The sequence below is a fragment of the Peromyscus maniculatus genome, chromosome 6 (genome assembly GCF_049852395.1).
Source record: "Peromyscus maniculatus bairdii isolate BWxNUB_F1_BW_parent chromosome 6, HU_Pman_BW_mat_3.1, whole genome shotgun sequence".
NCBI classification, from domain to species: domain Eukaryota; kingdom Metazoa; phylum Chordata; class Mammalia; order Rodentia; family Cricetidae; genus Peromyscus; species Peromyscus maniculatus.
The window spans coordinates 37,360,243-37,380,015 of record NC_134857.1 but is presented as its reverse complement, the minus strand read 5'-3'; the positions used below and the strand labels follow the sequence as shown (position 1 = coordinate 37,380,015).

At 45.0% G+C, this 19,773-nt stretch overlaps 1 protein-coding gene across 2 annotated transcripts in view; it reads right to left on the bottom strand.

Annotated features, from left to right (window-relative positions):
• Smad9 (SMAD family member 9) overlaps positions 1–19,773 on the bottom strand; it is a 47,945-nt gene that overhangs the window by 18,780 nt on the left and 9,392 nt on the right. The window contains exons 2-3 of one of the 2 annotated variants that reach the window (XM_042279049.2): positions 4,497–4,608; positions 690–1,323 (exon numbers count right to left, since the gene is read on the bottom strand). In XM_042279049.2, coding sequence (XP_042134983.1) covers positions 690–1,101 — 412 coding nt within the window. In that variant the 5' untranslated portion in view covers positions 1,102–1,323; positions 4,497–4,608. The remainder of the gene's footprint in view (positions 1–689; positions 1,324–4,496; positions 4,609–19,773) is intronic. The other variant, XM_006977563.4, reaches the window with a different exon arrangement.

Here is a 19,773-nt window from a genome sequence, read left to right as displayed (position 1 = left end):
AGGCTGCCTAGGGTGGGAGAAGGGAGGATATTTACTATATCTATTTTTCTTACAATTAACCACCACCATTAAGGCATCCACTCTCTTAAGAACTAAGAAGGATAGCTGGGCATGATGGTACACACCTTTAATCTAAGCATGTGAGAGGCAGAAGCAGGCCAGTCTCTGTGAGTTTGAGTTCAAGGCCAGCCTGGTCTACAGAGCAAGTTCCAGGACAGACAGAGAAACCCTGTCTTGAAAAACTAAAACTAGAAGGAGGAGGAGGAGGAAGAGAAGAAAGAGGAGGAGGAGAGAAGAAAGAAAGAAAGAAAGAAAGAAAGAAAGAAAGAAAGAAAGAAAGAAAGAAAGAAAGAAAGAAAGAGGGAGGGAGGGAGGGAGGGAGGGAGGGAGGGAGGGAGGAAGGAAGGAAGGAAGGAAGGAAGGAAGAACTAGAGCTTGAATCTCCTAAGTCCACCCAAATAAAACTCCATTTTCCAAAATCCGACCAAGCTTGCAAGCCTTTTAGTATAAGACTGTCATAATTTTCCAATTGCAGGATTTTGGAGACATTTCTTCAGTGCCCCCCCCCCCCCGCCCCCACTGCCCCACCAGATACAGAGGTCATTTCTGTGTGGACGCTCCACTACCCAGAGAACCTGTCTGTGATGATCTTGCCCTCCAAGCATGCTGGGACTCACGGAAGCACCCACCTGGCGTCTCCACTCGGCGGTAATGGTACGGGTTGATGCAGACCTCCTTCTGCTTGGAGCCGAAGGGGAACTCACAGCACTCCAGGGGCTTCAGCTCATGATGGGACTGCAGATCTGGCCAGCGCCACACACGGCAGTAGATGACATGGGGCAGCCCCTTGCGGTGGGACACCTGTAGGCGTCCATCCAGGGACCTGGGGATGGTGACGCACTTGCTAGGCTGGCCTGGGCAGCTCAGCGCCCTCTCCAGTTCGTCCATGGCTCCTTTCTTCTTCTTTAGCTTCTTCACCAAAGAGTCCACGGCCTTCTCTGCCCACTTCTCCTCTTCATCTCCCTGCTTCCAGCCCAGCAGCCGCTTCACTGCAGGGCTGGTGAAGGAGAAGAGGGAGCTGATGGGGGTGCTGGGGTGCATAGGAGGCAGACCTCCGGCTCCTGCACACGGGAAGAGGATGAGGCCTGTCAAGGCTTGCAGGGCCCTGGGCAGGTCAGCACCAAGCACTTGTCCACGGGTGTCATAGGAACGAGCTTGCCTTTTCTTCCGGAAGCGGTGGGGACTGATTTAAGTTGGGAGATGGGCTGACTTCTTCCAAAGCGCTTGGGTGGGTGAGCGCTTGGGTGGGTGAGCGGTCCGACTCTGAAAGACAGGACAAGCCTTCGTGAGGAAGGGCAGAAAGCACAAATCACCCTCCCAACATTTTAACTTGAAAACTCCTCCAAGTCCTTGTTGACCCCCTCTTCCTCTCCCAGCCGGCTCTTGGCCACAGCCTTCCAAATCCCTCCTGCAGTTTCTCTCTTCCTCTCCATTTCCCCAGCACGGAGCACAGCCTGTCCCAATGGCTGCGGCCCCAATATGGCTTCTCTCCCTCCCGCTCTCTCCCACACCAATTTCTTTTCCTCCCATACACAATTCCCATCAAGTCACTCTCCTGTGTAAGAAATGGTGCGGCTCCTTCAGCTACCAAATGTAGGCTCTGCCTGGGTTTTCAGGGTTCCCAGTCCCTCGCTCTGCATGTGTGCCCTTTCTTTATTTCCCAGTTGCACAAATAATCCACCCTCTGTGTGGGAAATGTGTGCAAACCAATGTAATAAAAAAGGAAGACACCGAGATCTCCAACCATCACTGGTCAGACTTCGCTGTACAGCATTCCAGAACAGCTGTACTCAGAGTGTGTTCCCAGGAACCACTGCAGCTCCCTGAGACCCCTTCCAGGCTGCGAGATCCTCTCTCTTCGAAATCCACATCTCTGTGAACTATATTCTCTTTGCACACATCCGCCGAAACAGCAGATTGTAACAGATTGTATGGGGAGGTGAAAATGAGAACACGGATACCATCCATTACACCAGCATTCGAGAGATTTGTATAGATATACAATGCCCTTTTCTTGCCAATCTTTTAAACATAGTCTTTAATTTTAAAATGTTTGCCTTGAGGCTGGAGAGATGGCTCAGCAGTTAAAAGTACTTGCTGCTCTTGCAGAAGACATGAGCTCACAATCTTTTAACTCTAGGTCCAGGGAGCTGCAATCTGCTGCCCTCTTCTGGCCTCTTTGGGCACTACACACATGTGGTACCCAGGCATACACACAAGGCAAAAAACACCAATAGAAAGTAAAAAAAGATTGTCTCCATAAAAGATGTGCTTATATTAATAAATCAATAACTTTAAAATTACATTTACTTGTTTGTTCGGTGTGTGTGTGTGTGTGTGTGTGTGTGTGTGTGTGTGTGTGTGTGTGTGTGTGTGTGTGTGTGACCTACAGAGGTCAGAGAACAATTTTTGAGTCACATCTCTTCTTCCACCATGTGGGACCTGGGTTGAACTCAGGTCTTCAGACTTTATGGTAAGCGTCTTTTCCCACTGCACCACGTTGCTGGCCTGCAAATCAATAACTTTGTCAAAATTGTGTTTACTTTCCAAAATGGGAGAAAATTGACAGATGTAACCCACACAAAACCGCTAAAGTTTCTCCATGATTTTTAAGTGGACAGGCACCCTGGACCAAAAAGTTTGAGAGCAGTTTTTCTAACAATCACAGTGTCTGTCACACAGGTAACTGTGAACACCAAATGACACCACTGTCACGTTTGTTATTCTGTCCCCAAATCAACTACATCTCCCTGATGCTCTCACCCAAAGGATACATTCCTTCTGTGATCCTAAAACGACATATTCAGATTTCCTACCCAGGCGGTGGTGGCGCACGCCTTTAATCCCAGCACTTGGGAGGCAGAGACAGACGGATCTCTGTGAGTTCAAGGCCAGCTTGGTCTAAAAGCGAGTTCCAGGACAGGCTCCAAAGCTACACAGAGAAACCCTGTCTCGATAAACAAAACAAAAAACAAAAACAAAAAAAAAAGGAAAGAAAGAAAAGAAAAGAAAAAAATTCCTGAGCTACAGCTGCATTTGCTCTTCTTAGAAACGGTGGGGGACTAAACAAAACCTTCCCCCATATTTTAGAAAGCCGCTTCCTCATCCGTGTGTAGTGAAGCTACTGGTCACATCTCTGTGGAACAAACTGACTCATCTGAGTCTCTTACAATCAGCATAGCTCAAAAATCTCCTGCAGTTGCTTGTTTAAGAGCCAAGAACACTCACTTTAAGTGCCATTTTCTCCTTGGCGTCCCTGGGGGAAGGCACAGCTTTCTAGGTCTCCTTACATAAATGTTTTTATTTTGCAAGTGCTAGGCTAGTACGCCACTACTGGGCTGCACTCTAAACCTTAAATTTCTTTGGAACAAAGGTGCTCTTTGATCCCCCTGCTCCCGTGGCCAGGATTAGCACCTCCAAAAAGCACTAGGGCAGCCTGTTTAGGCAGAGCTGATGACACCCAGTGCATGGAACGCAGTGCTTACACGCTCCATTCCTCACGAGGACCTTATTTAGGATGGTCCCGGGCAAACTGTGCTGAAGAGGCCAGTGGGAGTCTCCAAAGCTGCTCTTTTTCACTCAGTGGTTTGACTTACTCTCCGTTTTCTTTTGAAAGGTTGATTTTTGTAGCCTAACAATTGTGAATTTATAAAGTATAGTTAAGTCATCATGCAGGAGTTATGTTTACTCAGTCTAGACAGCCTGCCTTGCAGCAAAGGTCGGCGTGGTCAGGAGTTCTCAGGAGGAGAGGGAGCATGACGAAGAAGAACAGGAGCCCAAGAGCTGTTAGTTTATGTGGGATTTGTTATTAGTAAGTTATGGCATAAATCTTTACTCTAAGTTCAGTGGTAAAGAAAAGCCTTTCATAAATATGTTCAGCAGAATTCAACTAAATACACTTTGAAAAAGAGAGAGAGAAACTCTCTGCTTCAAGGAACAAATAGCAGTTCTCTTCAATGGGGTTGGTTTGTAAAAGGCGACCCTGACCCTTTATCTCCCCATAAATTAACAGCTGAAGGACGTGTAGCCCTACAACGAGTACAAGAGGCCCTGGAACAGGCCCACGTGCAGTATATAGATCTTTCTTCTCCCTTATTGTATTTGATATTTTGTTTTACTCATTCACCTACCGGAGTGTTTTGGCAAACAGGTCCTATTCTATGGGTACATTCCCCAGCTTCTCCAGCAAAAACCATTACTCCTTATCCACAGGCTGTTGCTCAGATTATACTTAAGGGTATCAAGATCAGTGTTCAAACTTTTGGTAAGGAGCCAGATATTGTGGTGACCCCATACACCCAGTCTCAAATATCATGGTTACAAGCTAATGATAATGATTGGACCATATTGACATGCTCCATGCAGGGTCGGTTTGATACTCACTACCCCTCCAATGATGTGTGTCAATTTTTTATATTGCATCCTGTTATATTTACCGAGACAATACAGATGAATCCTATTCCTCAGGCCCGTGTGGTATTTACTGATGGCACTTCACGTGGTTTGGCTGTGGTGATTTCTGGTAACATAGTTATTGGAGCAAAGTAACTTGTAGGAAAAAAAAGAAAAGAAAAGAGACTATTGTAAGGCAGCTAACACAGATAAAGTCAGCTCCATAGTGTGAAGGATGATCAAAACCTTGTATTCTTAGGTATGTGTCTGGGAGCTGGACACATTGACAATATAAACTTGGTATTTTTTTATTATGCTTTACAATCAAAGAGCTTGTAAAGTACTACTTCTAAACCATATGTCTCCCCAGACTGTCTGAAGTGTACCTTGAATGACACTTGGGACTGTCGTCCTTCATTGATGAACTACAGGGCCCAAACGCCTTGACTCTTCAAGTCTGACCTCACTGTGCATTTCTAAAATCCCAGAAGCGGCACAGGGCCCCCGTGGAAGATTTTAAGGCTGTAAGGGAGCTTCTATCCCAATAAGCAGAGACTCTTGCATGAAGGGAGAGGCTGAAGTGTTAAATACAGAAACTCACAGTGATAAATACCAGATTCATGCCTGTGACCTCCTGAGAGAGAAAGAGGAAAAACGGAAATTGTCTGAAGTTGAAATTTAAGACAGACTGACTGGACGGGACACAGAAGTTCAAACATTATCCTCTCTGCTTGTCTATATGCCTGATGTCTTGTTACTAAGAAATGTGTTAAAAATTAATCAAGCTTAGGACTTCTTGAACGTGGATGTTCTTATCTATCGATAGTTTGTATTTGCCCAGAAGGAGTCTGTTAAGTGACTCTGTCCCCTTTCCTAAGGCATTTCAGACACAGGAGGAACAAAGGGACCCTTGTCTATCAGGAGCATCCACAGTGCATCACACAGGTGCCCCCGGGAGTTCAACAGCGTCAGCCTGACTCCCTATAGCTTTCCACTATTGAAGAATCTAAATGTCCACTGACCACGGCCTCCAGCCCACATGACCTTCTGATGGTACCAGTGCCCTGCTATACAACTGAATAGAGCATCCTCTGGGGTCGTGAAGAAACTGCAAAGGTCATTTATACAAATTATAACAGTGGAAGGGTAAGTAGTATTCTTGTAGCTACAACATCTTTACAAAGTGTAAAGACCACAGAAAACAAATGAAGCACGGTTTAGATTTGTTGCTGGAATCTTTTTAGAGTAAGCACTCTGACACCGATGAGGATGGAAAAGAGGTGATGTCACTGCTGGACCGAAGCCAGGACAGCTCCTCAAAGGCCTCAGTCCCCGGTCTCACTATGTGGTTCTGGCTGTCCTGGAACTTGCTATGTAGACCAGGCTGGCATCGAATTCAAAGAGATCCACCTGCCTCTGCTTCCTAAGTGCTGGGATTAAAGACGTGCGCCACCACACCTGGCCAATTACTGACTTTTATTTCCCCTAATCTGGCCACCTTGGAAGAGTCTGTCTTTTAACTCGGAAGAGATAAGATCTCAAAATCCTGAGACAGATCTGCCAGACTGCTGCTCCAGATCATTCCAAAGTACATTCCAATGTAAGTGGAACCCTTGAGAAATTCTTCCTCAAGGACATAGCCCACACAGACTGTCACTCCAGGGCATCAGTTTCATTTCAAAGGAAGTTTAAACACACCAGTTTTGATTCTCTACTCATGGCCCGGGCTGAGGATGTACTAATGCCTGAGACAGAGGGCAGGAGACGGGCACCCAGGTCTGAGCCAGAGCTAGACTGACACAGAAGATGAAGGAGAAAGGATCTGGCTGAAGGAAGGAAAGCAGAAGCCCTCCAAAGGCTCGATGACGCCCTCAGTCCCCATAAGCTGTGACTCTAAAGGGCACACGGGGCCCAAGAGGGGCCTGGGAGGAGTGGGGGAGGGGGAACTGTGGGCAGGATGTAATGCATGAGAGAAGAATAAAAAAATAAATAAATAGAGTGTGAATGAGCAAACGAAGCAGTAACAAGCCAGAGACGCTGTTTGTCAACCCCCATTCAGTCCCTCGTTTGTCTCAACATACCCTCTACTCTGAAAGTCGACTGAATGCCCAGAAGAACGGCCCTTGGCCTTCTGGAGCTTAGACATTTGCTCGACTATTGGATGATGTTGTCAGACCATGGAGGACTGTGCAGGAAAGCACAGTGGTGTTGAGAAATGAGCCAAGAACCTGTGTGGCCCCGCTGATACACACTGACCGCAACCAAGCCAAAGGGATAAGATAAGCCCTGGAGGCTGGAGGGCCAAGGATGTGACACAGGGGTGTGGGGACTCGGGCCACTTCGTAGATGAAGGAAAGCCTGAAGAGTGGGCAAGGGGGTGGCTGGAGACATCCCAGACTGGAGCGTGAAGGAAACTTGTAGAAAATCGGCTTACTCTAAGCGTGAAGGACTATTGAATGGGTCTAAAAAGCAGAGAAGATAAATGGCTGGACTTCGGTTTGAGTGGTCCCACTGGATGCTGATGTGAAGATGCATAGGATGTGACAGAAGCAGAGAGTGACCAGCAGAGCTGCAGAGGAAGGCTTGGAGGGCTCAGCAGGGCGGCAGCAGCCAGCAGGATCCATGTGCTGTGCCTTGTTTTTCTCCAAGAAAGGAACTTTAATAGGGCATCGTATGGACGTGGAGGAATAACAGTAGAGAGGAGTGCTTCATAAAACTAGCTGTGGTTTTATGTATTATCAGCCTCTAGTAGATGGAGGCAGGAGACTCGGGCGTTCAAGGCCATTCTTGGGTCCATAGCAAGTTTGAGGCCAGCCTTTAGCTATATGAGACTGTGTTCTCAAAAAACAAATGGAGTGGTACATTTGGAAAATGAAGAGACGAGGAGAGGGAGCAGAGGGGAGTTTTATGTCGACTTGAGACAAACTAGAGTTATCAGAGGAGGGAGCCTCAATTGAGAAATTGCCTCCGAAAGGCCCAGTTGTAAGGTATTTTCTTAATTAGTGATTGATGGGAGAGGGCCCAGCTCATTGTGGGTGGTGCCTTCCCTGGGCAGGTGGTCCTGGGTTCTGTAAGAAAGCAGGCTGACTGGGCGGTGGTGGCGCACACCTTTAATCCCAGCACTCGGGAGGCAGAGCCAGGCAGATCTCTATGAGTTCGAGGCCAGCCTGGGCTACCAAGTGAGTTCCAGGAAAGATGCAAAGCTATACAGAGAAACCCTGTCTTGAAAAAAACAAAAAAACAAAAAAAGAAAGAAAGGAAGGGAGGGAGGGAGAGAGAGAGAGAGAGAGAGAGAGAGAGAGAGAGAGAGAGAGAGAAAGAAAGAAAAAGAAAGAAAGGAAGAAAGAAAAAGAAAGGAAGGAAGAAAGAAAGAGAGAGAGAAAGAGAGAGAGAGAGAAAGAAAGAAAGAAAGAAAGAAAGAAAGAAAGAAAGAAAGAAAGAAAGAAAGAAAGAAAGAAAGAAAGAAAGAAAGAAAGAAAGAAAGAAAGCAGGCTGAGCAAGCTATGAGAAGCAAGCCAGCAAGTGGTATCAGCTCCCGGCTCCAGGTTCCTGCCCTGTGTGAGTTCCCGCCCTCACTGCTTTTGGTGATGAACCGTTTGTATGGAGCTGTGAGTGAAACAAACCCTTTTCCCCAAGCTGCTTCGGTCATGGCGTTCATCCCAGCAGCTGTGACCCTGGCTAAGACAGCAGGCTTACCCAGCTGGTCACTGGAAGACTCTAAGGTGAGTGAAACTGGGAGGGGAGGGGTGAGAAATTTGAGAGGAATGGAAAAGGTGGGGAACTGGGAAGAGTCAGAAGAGCAGAGCATATTCTGAAGGGAGACTCCTGCATGGGCCCCTCATCCATATAGATGAGGACACACACACAAAAACCACTGTGAGGTATATACTCCCCCCACCAAAAAGCTTTACTGTCAGAGAAAACCAAGTTCTCTTAGTTTAGAATGCCTGCTCTCACATCTGGGCCCCGCATGAGTGGCTCCCCCTCTTTATGGCACAAGGTTGGGGAGGCTGGGGAGTCTGGGGGACCTGGGGGCTCAGAAGGCTAGGGAGGCTGGGAACTGGGGGGCTGGGGAGTTGGGGGTTGGGGAGGCTGGGAACTAGGGGGCGCTGGAGAGTTGGGGGTTGCGGGGGGCTGGGGGGCTGGGGAGGCTGGGGGTCTGGGACTATAAAGAAGCCCTATATTCAGGCTGGTACTCAGCACTTAGGAGTCTCACATCCCTGCAGTTGACTATCGAAATATAAACCAGCCACCTTTCCTCCTAAAGCAGGCAAGGCTCTCAAGGGGGAAAGAAAAACACAACACTTGAATATTTTTGTGTGTGTGTGATGAGCCCACCACTCAGCATGTGTACATTAAGCCCCCTGAAGAAGTCAGGAAGGGCAATAGGGCACCATGTTAATAGAACAGCTGGAGAGCGGGGCTGGGGACATACCAAAACGCAACTGCATCCTAAGCATTGGGCAGGGGAAAGAAGGCTGGGGAAGAAGGGTGGAAGACTTTATACGTGGAAGACTTTGCATCCTGCATTTTCTATTGGCTGGAATGTATCTCCCAGCTTGGAAAAAGGCCCGACAGAAACTGAGGTGGGAAAGGTGGGGAGTGCTTTGCCCTTGGCTCTCAAAGTGCCAATTGAGCTTCGGAAGAAAATCCATCCTTGAACCTCTTCCTGAATAGGCTTTTTATTAATCAATGTTGATTCCTGTCCCGCCCCTCCCATGCACTTCCTGAAGTGGTGGCATCTGATTAGACACTCTGGGGTGCCCCCCCATCTTAATCCAGCTCTTGTTAAGACTGCAGAGGAGAGGGAGGGCACAGCTCAGCAGAACAGGTAGGAAGACACTGACTATGCTTGGGGATGGCCCTAGATTGGATCCCCAGCATGGGTCCAGAGGAGCGGGCAGTGGAGAGAGCGCTCAGGCAGGAAGTGCTTGCCTAGCAAGCACGAGGACCTACCTCAGACCAATCCCCACCACCTATACAAAAGCTGGAAGGGTGGTGTGAACCTGTGATCCCCGTGCTAGGGGAGCAGGAGCAGGAGGGTCCTCGGGGCCCACTGCCCAGTCCAGCCAGTCTGGGGTGTCCAGGATCACTGAGAAACCCTGTCTCTTTTTGTTTTGTTTTTGTTTATTTTTGTTTGTTTGTTTTTTTTTGTTTTTCAAGACAAGGTTTCTCTGTGTAACAGTTCTAGCTGTCCTGGAACTTGCTTTGTAGACCAGGACTCACAGAAATCCACCTGCCTCTGCCTTCCAAGTGCTGGGATTATAGGCATTCATCACCACTGCCCAGCGAAAAACCCTATCTCAAAAAAGCATTCAAGGAAGATATCTGATGTCCACCTGTAGCTTTCACAAACACACACACACACACACACACACACACACACACACACTTGCCCACACAGGTACATACACACAGAGACATACAGACATACACCAAAGAGAAACCTGTAAGCCTAGATTTCTCAAATCCCTAAAAATAGATTCTATTGTCCCAGAAGTGTAACTTCATGCTTATTTCCTTCCCAAGATAAGAACTGTGAAGACCATAGTGGGTAGTGAACATCTTACACAGAGACAGCTAATTTCTCAAGGATGCTCACCTACTCAGAACCTAGTGAAACATGGCCCAGGCACATGGCTCAGTGGTGAAGTGCTTGCCCTGAAGCATCTGATCCCCAGAGAGTACATAAAAATCAGAGGGCTGGCATACTTGCCAGCCCAGCCGAATCAGTGAGCTCCAGGTTCAGTGAGAAAACACAGAAGCTGGAGAGGTGGGCCAGCAGTTAAAAGCACCCATTGCTTTTATGGAGGCTCCAGGTTCAGTTCCCAGCACCTCCATAGAGGCTCACAGCCATCTGTAACTCCAGTTCCAGGGTATGTGATGCCCTCTTTTGGCTTCCACAGGCACTATTCACTCACACGAGGCATTCACAGACATGAAAGCAGAATACTCATACATATAAAATTTAAAAAAGAAAAATAAGGTGGGCACCAAATTAGACCTCTGGCTTCTATGTGTGTGAACACACACACACACACACACACACACACACACACACACACACACAAAATTTTTAGTGAAATAGCCCAAACTCAACAGAAGAATAATATAATGCCTTTAACTCATAGCAGAATCCAGACAGGGCCTCTTAACTCAGACCCAACTCAAAAGTGCTTCTTGATTTATAATAGAGTATGTTGATGGAACTTTCACATGCATGTGGATTTATAGCTTCACATTCTTCACAATGCAGGTCCTTGTCTTCCCTGGCATATCCATAACTCTTATCGTGTTTAGAAAACATCCCACATTCTCAAGGGCAGTAAGCAGTCAGGCCAAGCATTTCTACATGAATGATCGATGAATTGCAAATTTGAGGTCCTTAGAAATCTATTTTTACTGCATTGTTTATAAACTTGTGAATAACTATTGCCCTAGAAAAAATTCTGGACCTTAGCAACCCCAAAAAGAATAAACTAGATCTTATGCAACAGAAGGTGTCTTGACTCCAAGCAAATCTAACCCATGAAAATCTGGGCTTACCACAAATATAAACTCGGGAAAGATTATCTTACGAAGTGAGTCATAATGAGTGTAAAAGTATGATTCTATCTCCCAAAACCTGCTTCACATTCAGCTTTTTTGGGAGATAAATAGCTTTCTATTCAACAAATGTTTACCAAGGCCTTTCCAGACTGCCATCTGAGTTAGCAATAGACTTCATACAATTAACTACCAAAGGTGTATTAAATTCTTGGTTTGGTTAGCAGGCCCGTTAGCAGAATTAAGAGATCTCATTTTACTTCCAAAGTATAATTTTAACCTTAAAAATACACAGTGTCTACCTTATTGCCTGGATATTGTTCTTGGGCCCTGAAGGACCATTGTCAGCAAGCTGTAGAACAAATCAAATTAGTGTGGAGGACACTCTAGATTATAAACTCTTTGCCCATCAAAACACCACCAGCCTTCGACTTTGAGAACTGTACAACTGTTCCAGCTTTTGCGTGAGCAGGCAGTATTGTTTTACTGCTGAAGTCAATGAGCCCCTTGTAAAGCATGTTGCTAGCATAGCCCTTCAGAAACAAGACAAGCTGTATTAGTCTACGTATCAGACGATACCCATGTAGAGTATCTTATCTCAGATGTGAAAACGGATATTTATCACTCTCTTTTAGTAGATATTAAGGCTGGTTTTACAGGCAACTCAACTTTCTCCTCACTGCGGGTCTGTCCAGACAGCTTGGATTCTGTTTTGCAACCTTGATGAGTATTTAGAAACAACTGAGCTCCCCTCTAGTGCAAACATGTCCCTTAATGTTTTCTCTCCCCACCATCCGACTCCCCTTCTCACTGTGGTTCAGCCCAAACATGGATAGTGGTCCCACAAAGAATAGAGAAAAGGATACAAAGAACAGAGATTTTTAAATAATAAAATAAAATAAACTTTTTTTTTTAAATTCAGGATCTCTTTTTTCTCAAAACAGAAGTTATGTAAACATGTTAAAATTTTACTTTCTTCGTTTTTTTTTCCCCACTTTGGTCTTCTGAGAAAATGTAAGTACCTCAAAAGATGAGTGGCTGTTTTGCCTGGTATGGTACCATCAAATATGTTACTGAGGCTGGAGAGATAGCTCAGCAGTTCAGAGCACTTGCTGCTCTTGCAGAGGACACAGTTTTAATTCCCAGCACCCACATGTCAGCTCACAACCATCTGTAATTCCAGTTCCATAGGATCTGATGCCCTCTTCTGGCCTCCGTGGGCACTGCAGGCATATGTTACACATACATGCATGTAGGTAAACACTCATACACATATTCTTTAAAAGCAATATAGGGGGCTGGAGAGATGGCTCAGTGGTTAAGAGCACTGGCTGCTTCTTCCAAAGGTCCTGAGTTCAATTCCCAGCAACCACATGGTGGCTCACAACCATCTATAATGGGATCTGGTGCCCTGTTCTGGCCTGCAGGCATATATGTAGGTAGAACACTGTATACATAATAAATAAATATTTTTTTAAAAAAGCAATATACATATGGATACATATACTATTATTTATTAAAATCCCTTAAAATAGTCTCTGAAGCCTTTTGAAGTAATTCCTAGCACTTCATTCATTCTTTGATTCGGTCACAGAAGCCCCATTGAGCACCAGGTGTTCTGTCTTCATCTCCTATACAGTAAAACTCCGAAGCCATTAACGTTATATTAGAATGTAATCCCAGACATCAGGGGTCTACCTCCGGCCTTCTTAAGTGGTTTACTGGGGGAGAAGGGTTATGTTACTTGGCTTAACCTTTATTTTTTATTTGACATACAGGTAACGATGAAGAGAGTCTGAGATGACTAATCTTGATTCCCAACTTGAATGGACTGAGAAGTGCTTGGAATATTAGTAAAGCCCATGTCTGGGCATGTCTGGGAGGGTGTTTCCAGAGCAGATTGGCAAAGCAAGGGATGTTCACACTGAGTGGGTGGCACCATTCTATGTTGTGGCACAGATGGAATTAAAGGAGAGAAAAGAGGGGCTCTCTAGCTGAGGCCCTGTCTCTCTGGTTCCTGAGAGCAACGATGTGAGGGGTTGTGATGCACTGCTCTCTTTCTGCCTCCATGGACCAGAGCCTCAGCCACCACCAGCTCTTTCTGCCTCCATGGACCAGAGCCTCAGCCACCACCAGCTCTTTCTGCCACCATGGACCGGAGCCCCAGCCATCACCAGCCTACTAACCATTCCTTCCCTATAGTTCTGTCAGGTGTTATATCACACTGAGGAGAATCTGACTAACTGCAGGTCTAGGCCTCTGTGCCAGCTCAGTAGCAATGGCTTTTCCTCACTGTTCTCAGCCAGTGGAGACCCATGGTCTATCATTGGCACCCAAAGGACAGCTTTCCTGACTCCCCAGATCCGAGCTGGGATCCTGCGGTATGAAGATGAGTACCTCTAGGCTGCCAGTTTTCTCCAAGCAGATCTCTCTGGACACGGGGTAACAATGTGGCTAAGAGGGCACCAACTGCTCTCCTCATGCTTCTGCCTGCTAAGTTCATCCTTGCCTGCTCTTCCCTTCGCCCACCACATTCCTGCCACACAAACAACCTCTTCCTGACACTCTCTCCTGTGCTAAAGAATTCCAGAAATTGAAAAACAAAACAAAACCAAATGAAGCAGAGAGTCTGTGCTGCAATAAGTGTGTTCTGCACATCCTCAAGCCGGGCGAGCACACCAAGGAAGACAGGGCACAAGGCAGGCTGGGAATGGTTTTGTTGATGATGATGATGGCAGTATTGGTGTGTGTGTGTGTGTGTGTGTGTGTGTGTGTGTGTGGTGGGGGGTGGGGGGATGTTTTGCCCGGTGTGTGTGTATATGTGGTATATATGTGTGTGTGTGTGTGTGTGTGTGTGTGTGTGTGTGTATGGCATATGTTTGTGTGGATGTATGTGTATATGTGGTATATGTGTGTATATGTGGTATATATGTGTGTGTACATGGTATATATGTGTGTATGTATATATGTGGTATATGTTTGTGTGTATGTGTATGTCTATGTGGTGTATATATATATGTGTGTGTGTGGATATATATGGTATATGTTTGTGTGGATGTGTGTGTATATGTGGTATATATATGTGTGTGTGGATATATAGATACATATCATACACAGCTAAGTAGACATTTGTGAGATAGGGTCCAACTTCATCCTTTTGTATATGGCTGTCTTGTTATCCCACCACTATTCGCTTTCCTCCCTGCATGGTCTTGAAATTCTTATAAAACAACAGTTGAAAATAAACGTTCAGCTTAGCATGTGAACTTTCAACTGCATGTCTTTGATCTCTGTCAGTGCTTAGGCCAACAATGCTTTATTTTGATGACTGTAAATTCCCATGAAGTTTTAGAATTGGAATATTATGAATCTTCTATGTTTGTTTTCAAGATTATGTTATGTTCTTTTTTTCTTTTTAAAAATAATTGTTTACTGTTTATTTCCCACTGTGATACAAGCTCAATTAGGACATGAATCTTTGGCAATTTTGCACCTTGGCATCTAGGTGTCCAACATTGGGTGTTTACCCTTTGTTGAATGAATGGGCTCTGGGAACATAATTCATCTACAGCTGAGATGAGGGTGAGGGTGAAACGGTAAGAGACATAGAAGAGAACACATGATGGAGCAAGTCCTGGCTGGGAGGGCGCTCTAGTGGCAGGAGGGCCCGGGAGTCAAGGCTTTGGGCTCTAGTGCCAAGGAACGCTTCCAAAGTCACATGATGGAGGGAGAAAGCCACAGCTGCTGTTCCTGCAGGCAGCTAAGTCCTCAGCACCCCAACCTTACAGTTACCATGACGATCAAGCATGGTGCAACAGGGCTGGAAAGATGCTCAGTGATCAGCTTCCAGAGTTTGGTTCCCATCACCCACAATGGCTGGGTCACAACTGCCTGTAACTCCAGCTCCAAGGGATCTGATGCATCTGGCCTCTTTGGGCACCTGCACTCACATGCCCATCCCTCCCCCCCCCCACATCTACACAAATAAGAATAATAAAATAATACGGTGAAGCAGAATAAAGAATGGTTCATTGTTTTCTCTAAGTTGGGAAACTCCAGCTTGCTTCTAATCTTTGAGAGTGGTCACAACTTTTAGTTTATAGAAATGTCCACCCCATCTGCAATCTGCTGGAGCACATGAAGGGGCCGGTCCTGCAGACCAAAGCTGCAGGAGCTGCACAACACAGGGCACCAGCAGGATATCCAAGAGGAGTCCCAGTGAGGGCTCAGCATCCATAGTGTAGCAGAAACCAGAAGCCTCGAACCCGACCAGTGACTCTCTGCAACGCACACTTGGAAGTAAAGACCTATGGATAAAATAGTTTACTTCATGACTCACTGTGTCACACTGCAGCTTCCATGAGGAAACTGATTTTTTTCCTTCTCTTTTTTTTTTTTCCTCTTAAATTTTATTTTATTTGGGGGCGTTGCAAGGGCAGAGGGTGGCTACGAAAGGATGGGGAAATGATTGGGATGGAGATGCAAGAATAAATAAATAAAAAGGAAAAAATGCACTTGACAAGTGAATATGCTTGCACAGTCATATCAGAAAACACACACATAACTATCATGACCTTTGGGGGGAAATTCTGAACAAAATCTTCAGCAAACACTTTCATCAGTTTTCGTGGAATTAAATAACCAGTCAGTGACATCAACCGGGCTGAACTTGTTGCTCAAAAGAACAGACTCCAGTTAGGAAAGGGCGTGGTTGCCTGTGGTACACTGTAATACATTCATTTGCAATTGTTATGCATGTATTTTTCAGGGCAGAGGATTTCAAATGTAAATAATTTTGGCAGTATGACATGCATCACTATTGTTCATATATTTTATGTAAACTGCCACTGAATAATTGCAGTTTTTTTTTTATAACAGCAAATATTGCTGCTATGACATTAAGCAATCTATTGCCACCCCACACATGGAGCCATATGGTCCCATCTGTTTCTAGGTTCCATTACAACACAGCTACTTCGGGTCAATAAAGGAGCTGCTAACCAGAGGATGCAAATGTGTCTCTTACTGCACAACTTTCCAAATCAATAATGTGCTGTCAATATAAACAGACAGCAGTCGGATGGTGGTGGGAGTTTGCCCTGCACCTCACAACCGTGGTGATGATTTCAAACAATACGTGAAGTATACCAACAGTCTCTCAAATTCCATTGTTCTGGGATTACCAGGCCCTAATCACTCTACTCAAGCCTCAGGGAGATGTATAATTGCCCTATGCAATCACCTCGGCTTTAAGTTCAGCCAGAGACTCTGAGTCCCCTGTGCACAGAGCTTCCCTTAAAGTCTGAGCTTCCTTTCAGCAACTAAGTGTCAGTGAGTGTCTGCAAAACCCACTGCAAGCGACATCCTTCAAAGCTGGCTCAGATATCACAAGCCTTTGTGGCATCCCCAAATGTTGTGTATCTTGTACACATTCTGATGCCACTTCTTTATGGAAAGGCAAAGCTTTTATGGGTGGTGAGTCTCTTTCTCATCTCTGGAGCATTCAACCAATGTGTATCATCAGGGATGTGATGATAGGACCAACTGCTGGTATCAGGACACAACAGACGCTTACAAATATCAGCTACTGGCTCCAGCAGTTCCCTTACCCAGAAGCCCCTTGTTTTAACACCTTTGTTGCCACCTGCTGTGAGAAGCCAGCTCTTCTGACCACAAGTACCTGGGTTCCTAAGGAGGGAAGACAAGAGTTTTGTTTTTTGTTTTTGTTTTGTTTTGCCTCTGAGGGGACAGTAGGCAACATCTGAAGACATCTTAGTTGTCACAACTAGGGAAGGGAGATGTCACTGGGACCTACTGGCTAGAAGCCAGGGGTACCATTAAATGTCCTATGACACAGAGAACAGCCCTTTGACAGGAGTGGTCTGGATCTGACAGGCAACAGAGTCGAGTTGAGGAAGCCCTCGTGGAGACTTATTCTTCAGCAGGAGGCTCAACCTTACTCCTGTTACTCCCCCCATTTTAACCTATACTTTAAAAATCTTCATCTCTGCTAATGGTCCTATCTAATATGTCTGATACTTATTTTTGACTCTCTTGGGGCTTGGGGTGTTTTCAGTTGGACTTTCATAAAATTATCCGGGCTGGAGAGATAGCTCAGAGGTTAAGAACACTGGCTGTTCTTCCAGAGGTCCTGAGTTCAATTCCCAGCACCCACATGGTGGCTCACAACCATCTGTAATGGGATCTGGCTACCTCTTCTGGCCTGCGGGGATACATGAAAAACAGAATATTGTATGCATATTAAATAAATAAATCTTTAAAAAAAGAGAAAAATTATCCAATATATCAATACTTCAGAAGCAGAAACGAAACCAGGTTTTAAAAATTCTTGCTACTAATGGGCCTGCTTTAAAATGCTTTAAGGTAATTTTAAACAAGAAGGGAAATGATTTGGGGGAAAAGCAAGGACTCTGGAGAAGAAAGTTTTTTATCCTCACTAACAAAAGTTCCCATAACTATGAAAGCCAAATGGTCATCCCCATTGCCACCTAAAGAGCAGAAACTACATCACCAGTGTTGAGCCACAGTGACCACCACCTAGTATGTGGGATACATGCCTTTTAACCTAGCCACAATCTGCCTAAAGACTGATCGCAGTTAGAAGCAGGAAAAAATTTTAATAATTGAATTTTTCATTTACACGTCATTTGCTATTAAATTCTATAGAAGTAACATGCTTGAGTGAGGATATATATTAGACATATCATATATGTAATACATGAGTGGGGGAGATATGAAATTTGTTTAGAATGTACCAGATTCTACACAATTCGTATATCTGTCATAGAATCACCATCAAGAATAAAATCCTATAATTCAACAACAGCGAAACAATTACAAAGGGGAAAAACATCAGTCGTGTTACCTCCCTCCTATAACTCTGGTATTTGGGAGGATGAGACACACACTGGACGTATCTGTTTTCCAGCCACAAGCAGAGAAAAGGCATCTTGTGCAAAGTGGATGAACCTTAGAAACACTGCTGAGTTATGTAAAACAGACACAGAGGACAGATGATGAGGACTCGTCCTGTGTGGAATCTCTATGGGATCATAAAGACAGTACATGGAATGGAGGTGACCTGAGGGGATGGAAGGAGGACAGGGACCACTGGTCAGAGGGTATCTAAGTTTAGTTTGAGAAGAAACGTCCTGAAGATGGGCAGTGGCTATGGACTCACTGTATGAGCATGCACAATGCCATCAAGTTTAAATTAAAAAATGGTTAAATGGTTAACGTTTATTTTTTATCATGTAAGAGCAAGAGTCCATTCCAAGTGTCAAATGATGTGCTCTGTTATCCTTCAAGGGCTTTTTCTTTCTCTCTCTGCCAGAAATAGAAATGCTTTTAATCAATATTAATTCTTTAAAATAATGTGTCATGGTTTCGTAGAAATCCGAACAGCTGATGAAGTAAAATGCTGAGGAATCTTCTAGATAACCAGAAGGCTAATCCCTTTCAGAGCTGCTCTGTGAAGGACACCCCAGCTCTGTGAGCCCTGGCTCTCTGCCTGCCCTTCAGATCCCTCCCTCCCACTAAATGCAGAATCATGTAAACATATCAATTTCCTCTGATGGCGGTGGTTTGGGGTTTAGAGCAAAGTACCATTTTAAAAATAACATTTGCTTCAACACCGAGGGAAGGAGGAATTAGAGGCTAAACCCCAGAGAGATTAATTTTTTAATGAGATCTGCTTTCTACCTCAGAACCAACCGACAGCAACTTTATACAGCTTTAATCAATACTGCTCAGCTTTATTTTCTCTGGATCAGTTTGTCTTATGATGTAAACTCTAAAAGTTCTTCAACCAGGGTTGGAGAGATGGCTCTGGCAGAGGACTTAGGTTCAATTCCCCAGAGGACTTAGGTTCAATTCCCAGCACCCACATGACAGCTCAAATCATCCATAACTCCAGTTCCAGGGGAGCCAATGCCCTCTCTGGCCTCCATAAGTACTGCATGCATGTGGTGCACAGACAAACATACAGGCAAATAGTCATGCACACACACAAAATAAATCTTTTAAAAAACGTTCTCCAGCTGAAATAACATATTACGAAGATCCCCAAGACAACAACAAACTATAAGTATTTGGGGGTAGGGAGGAGCAGAAATACACATTTCTTCTCAGGGAGTAACAGTCTGATGTTTACAGCAGCCAATATTTCAGAACCTCCAAGACATCATGGGAAGATCCACTCAGTCTGAACTATAAAACTGACTATGATCCCTCCTGAAATAGGAGTACAACAGGGCTGACCACCTGAAAATATTATGGGTTCAACCATTTTACATTATACTACACAATTAAGCACAAGAATATTTGAAGTTCATTTAAAAACACACTTAAGAGCCAGGTGGCAGTGGTGCATGCCTTTAATCCCAGCACTTGGGAGACAGAGCCAGGCAGATGTCTGGAAGTTCAAGGCCAGCCTGGACTACAAAGCAAGATCCAGGACAGGCACCAAAATACCACAGAGAAACCCTGTCTCGAAAAAAACCTAAATAAATAAATAAATAAATAAATAAATAAATAAATAAATAAATAAATAAAATTAAAACACACTTAAATTTTTTAATTTGTTTTTACTCATACAGAGATTGTGATTATTTTAACGCTCAGTTCTTCAGTGACCACTAAGCTTTCTGACCAGCAGACTAGGAGAGGAAGCGGTGATTCTCTTGCAGGTGCCAGGGCATGAAGTGTGCTGCTGCTGGAGCTTGGCCACCCTTTGCCAGCTGCTCAGCTGGAATG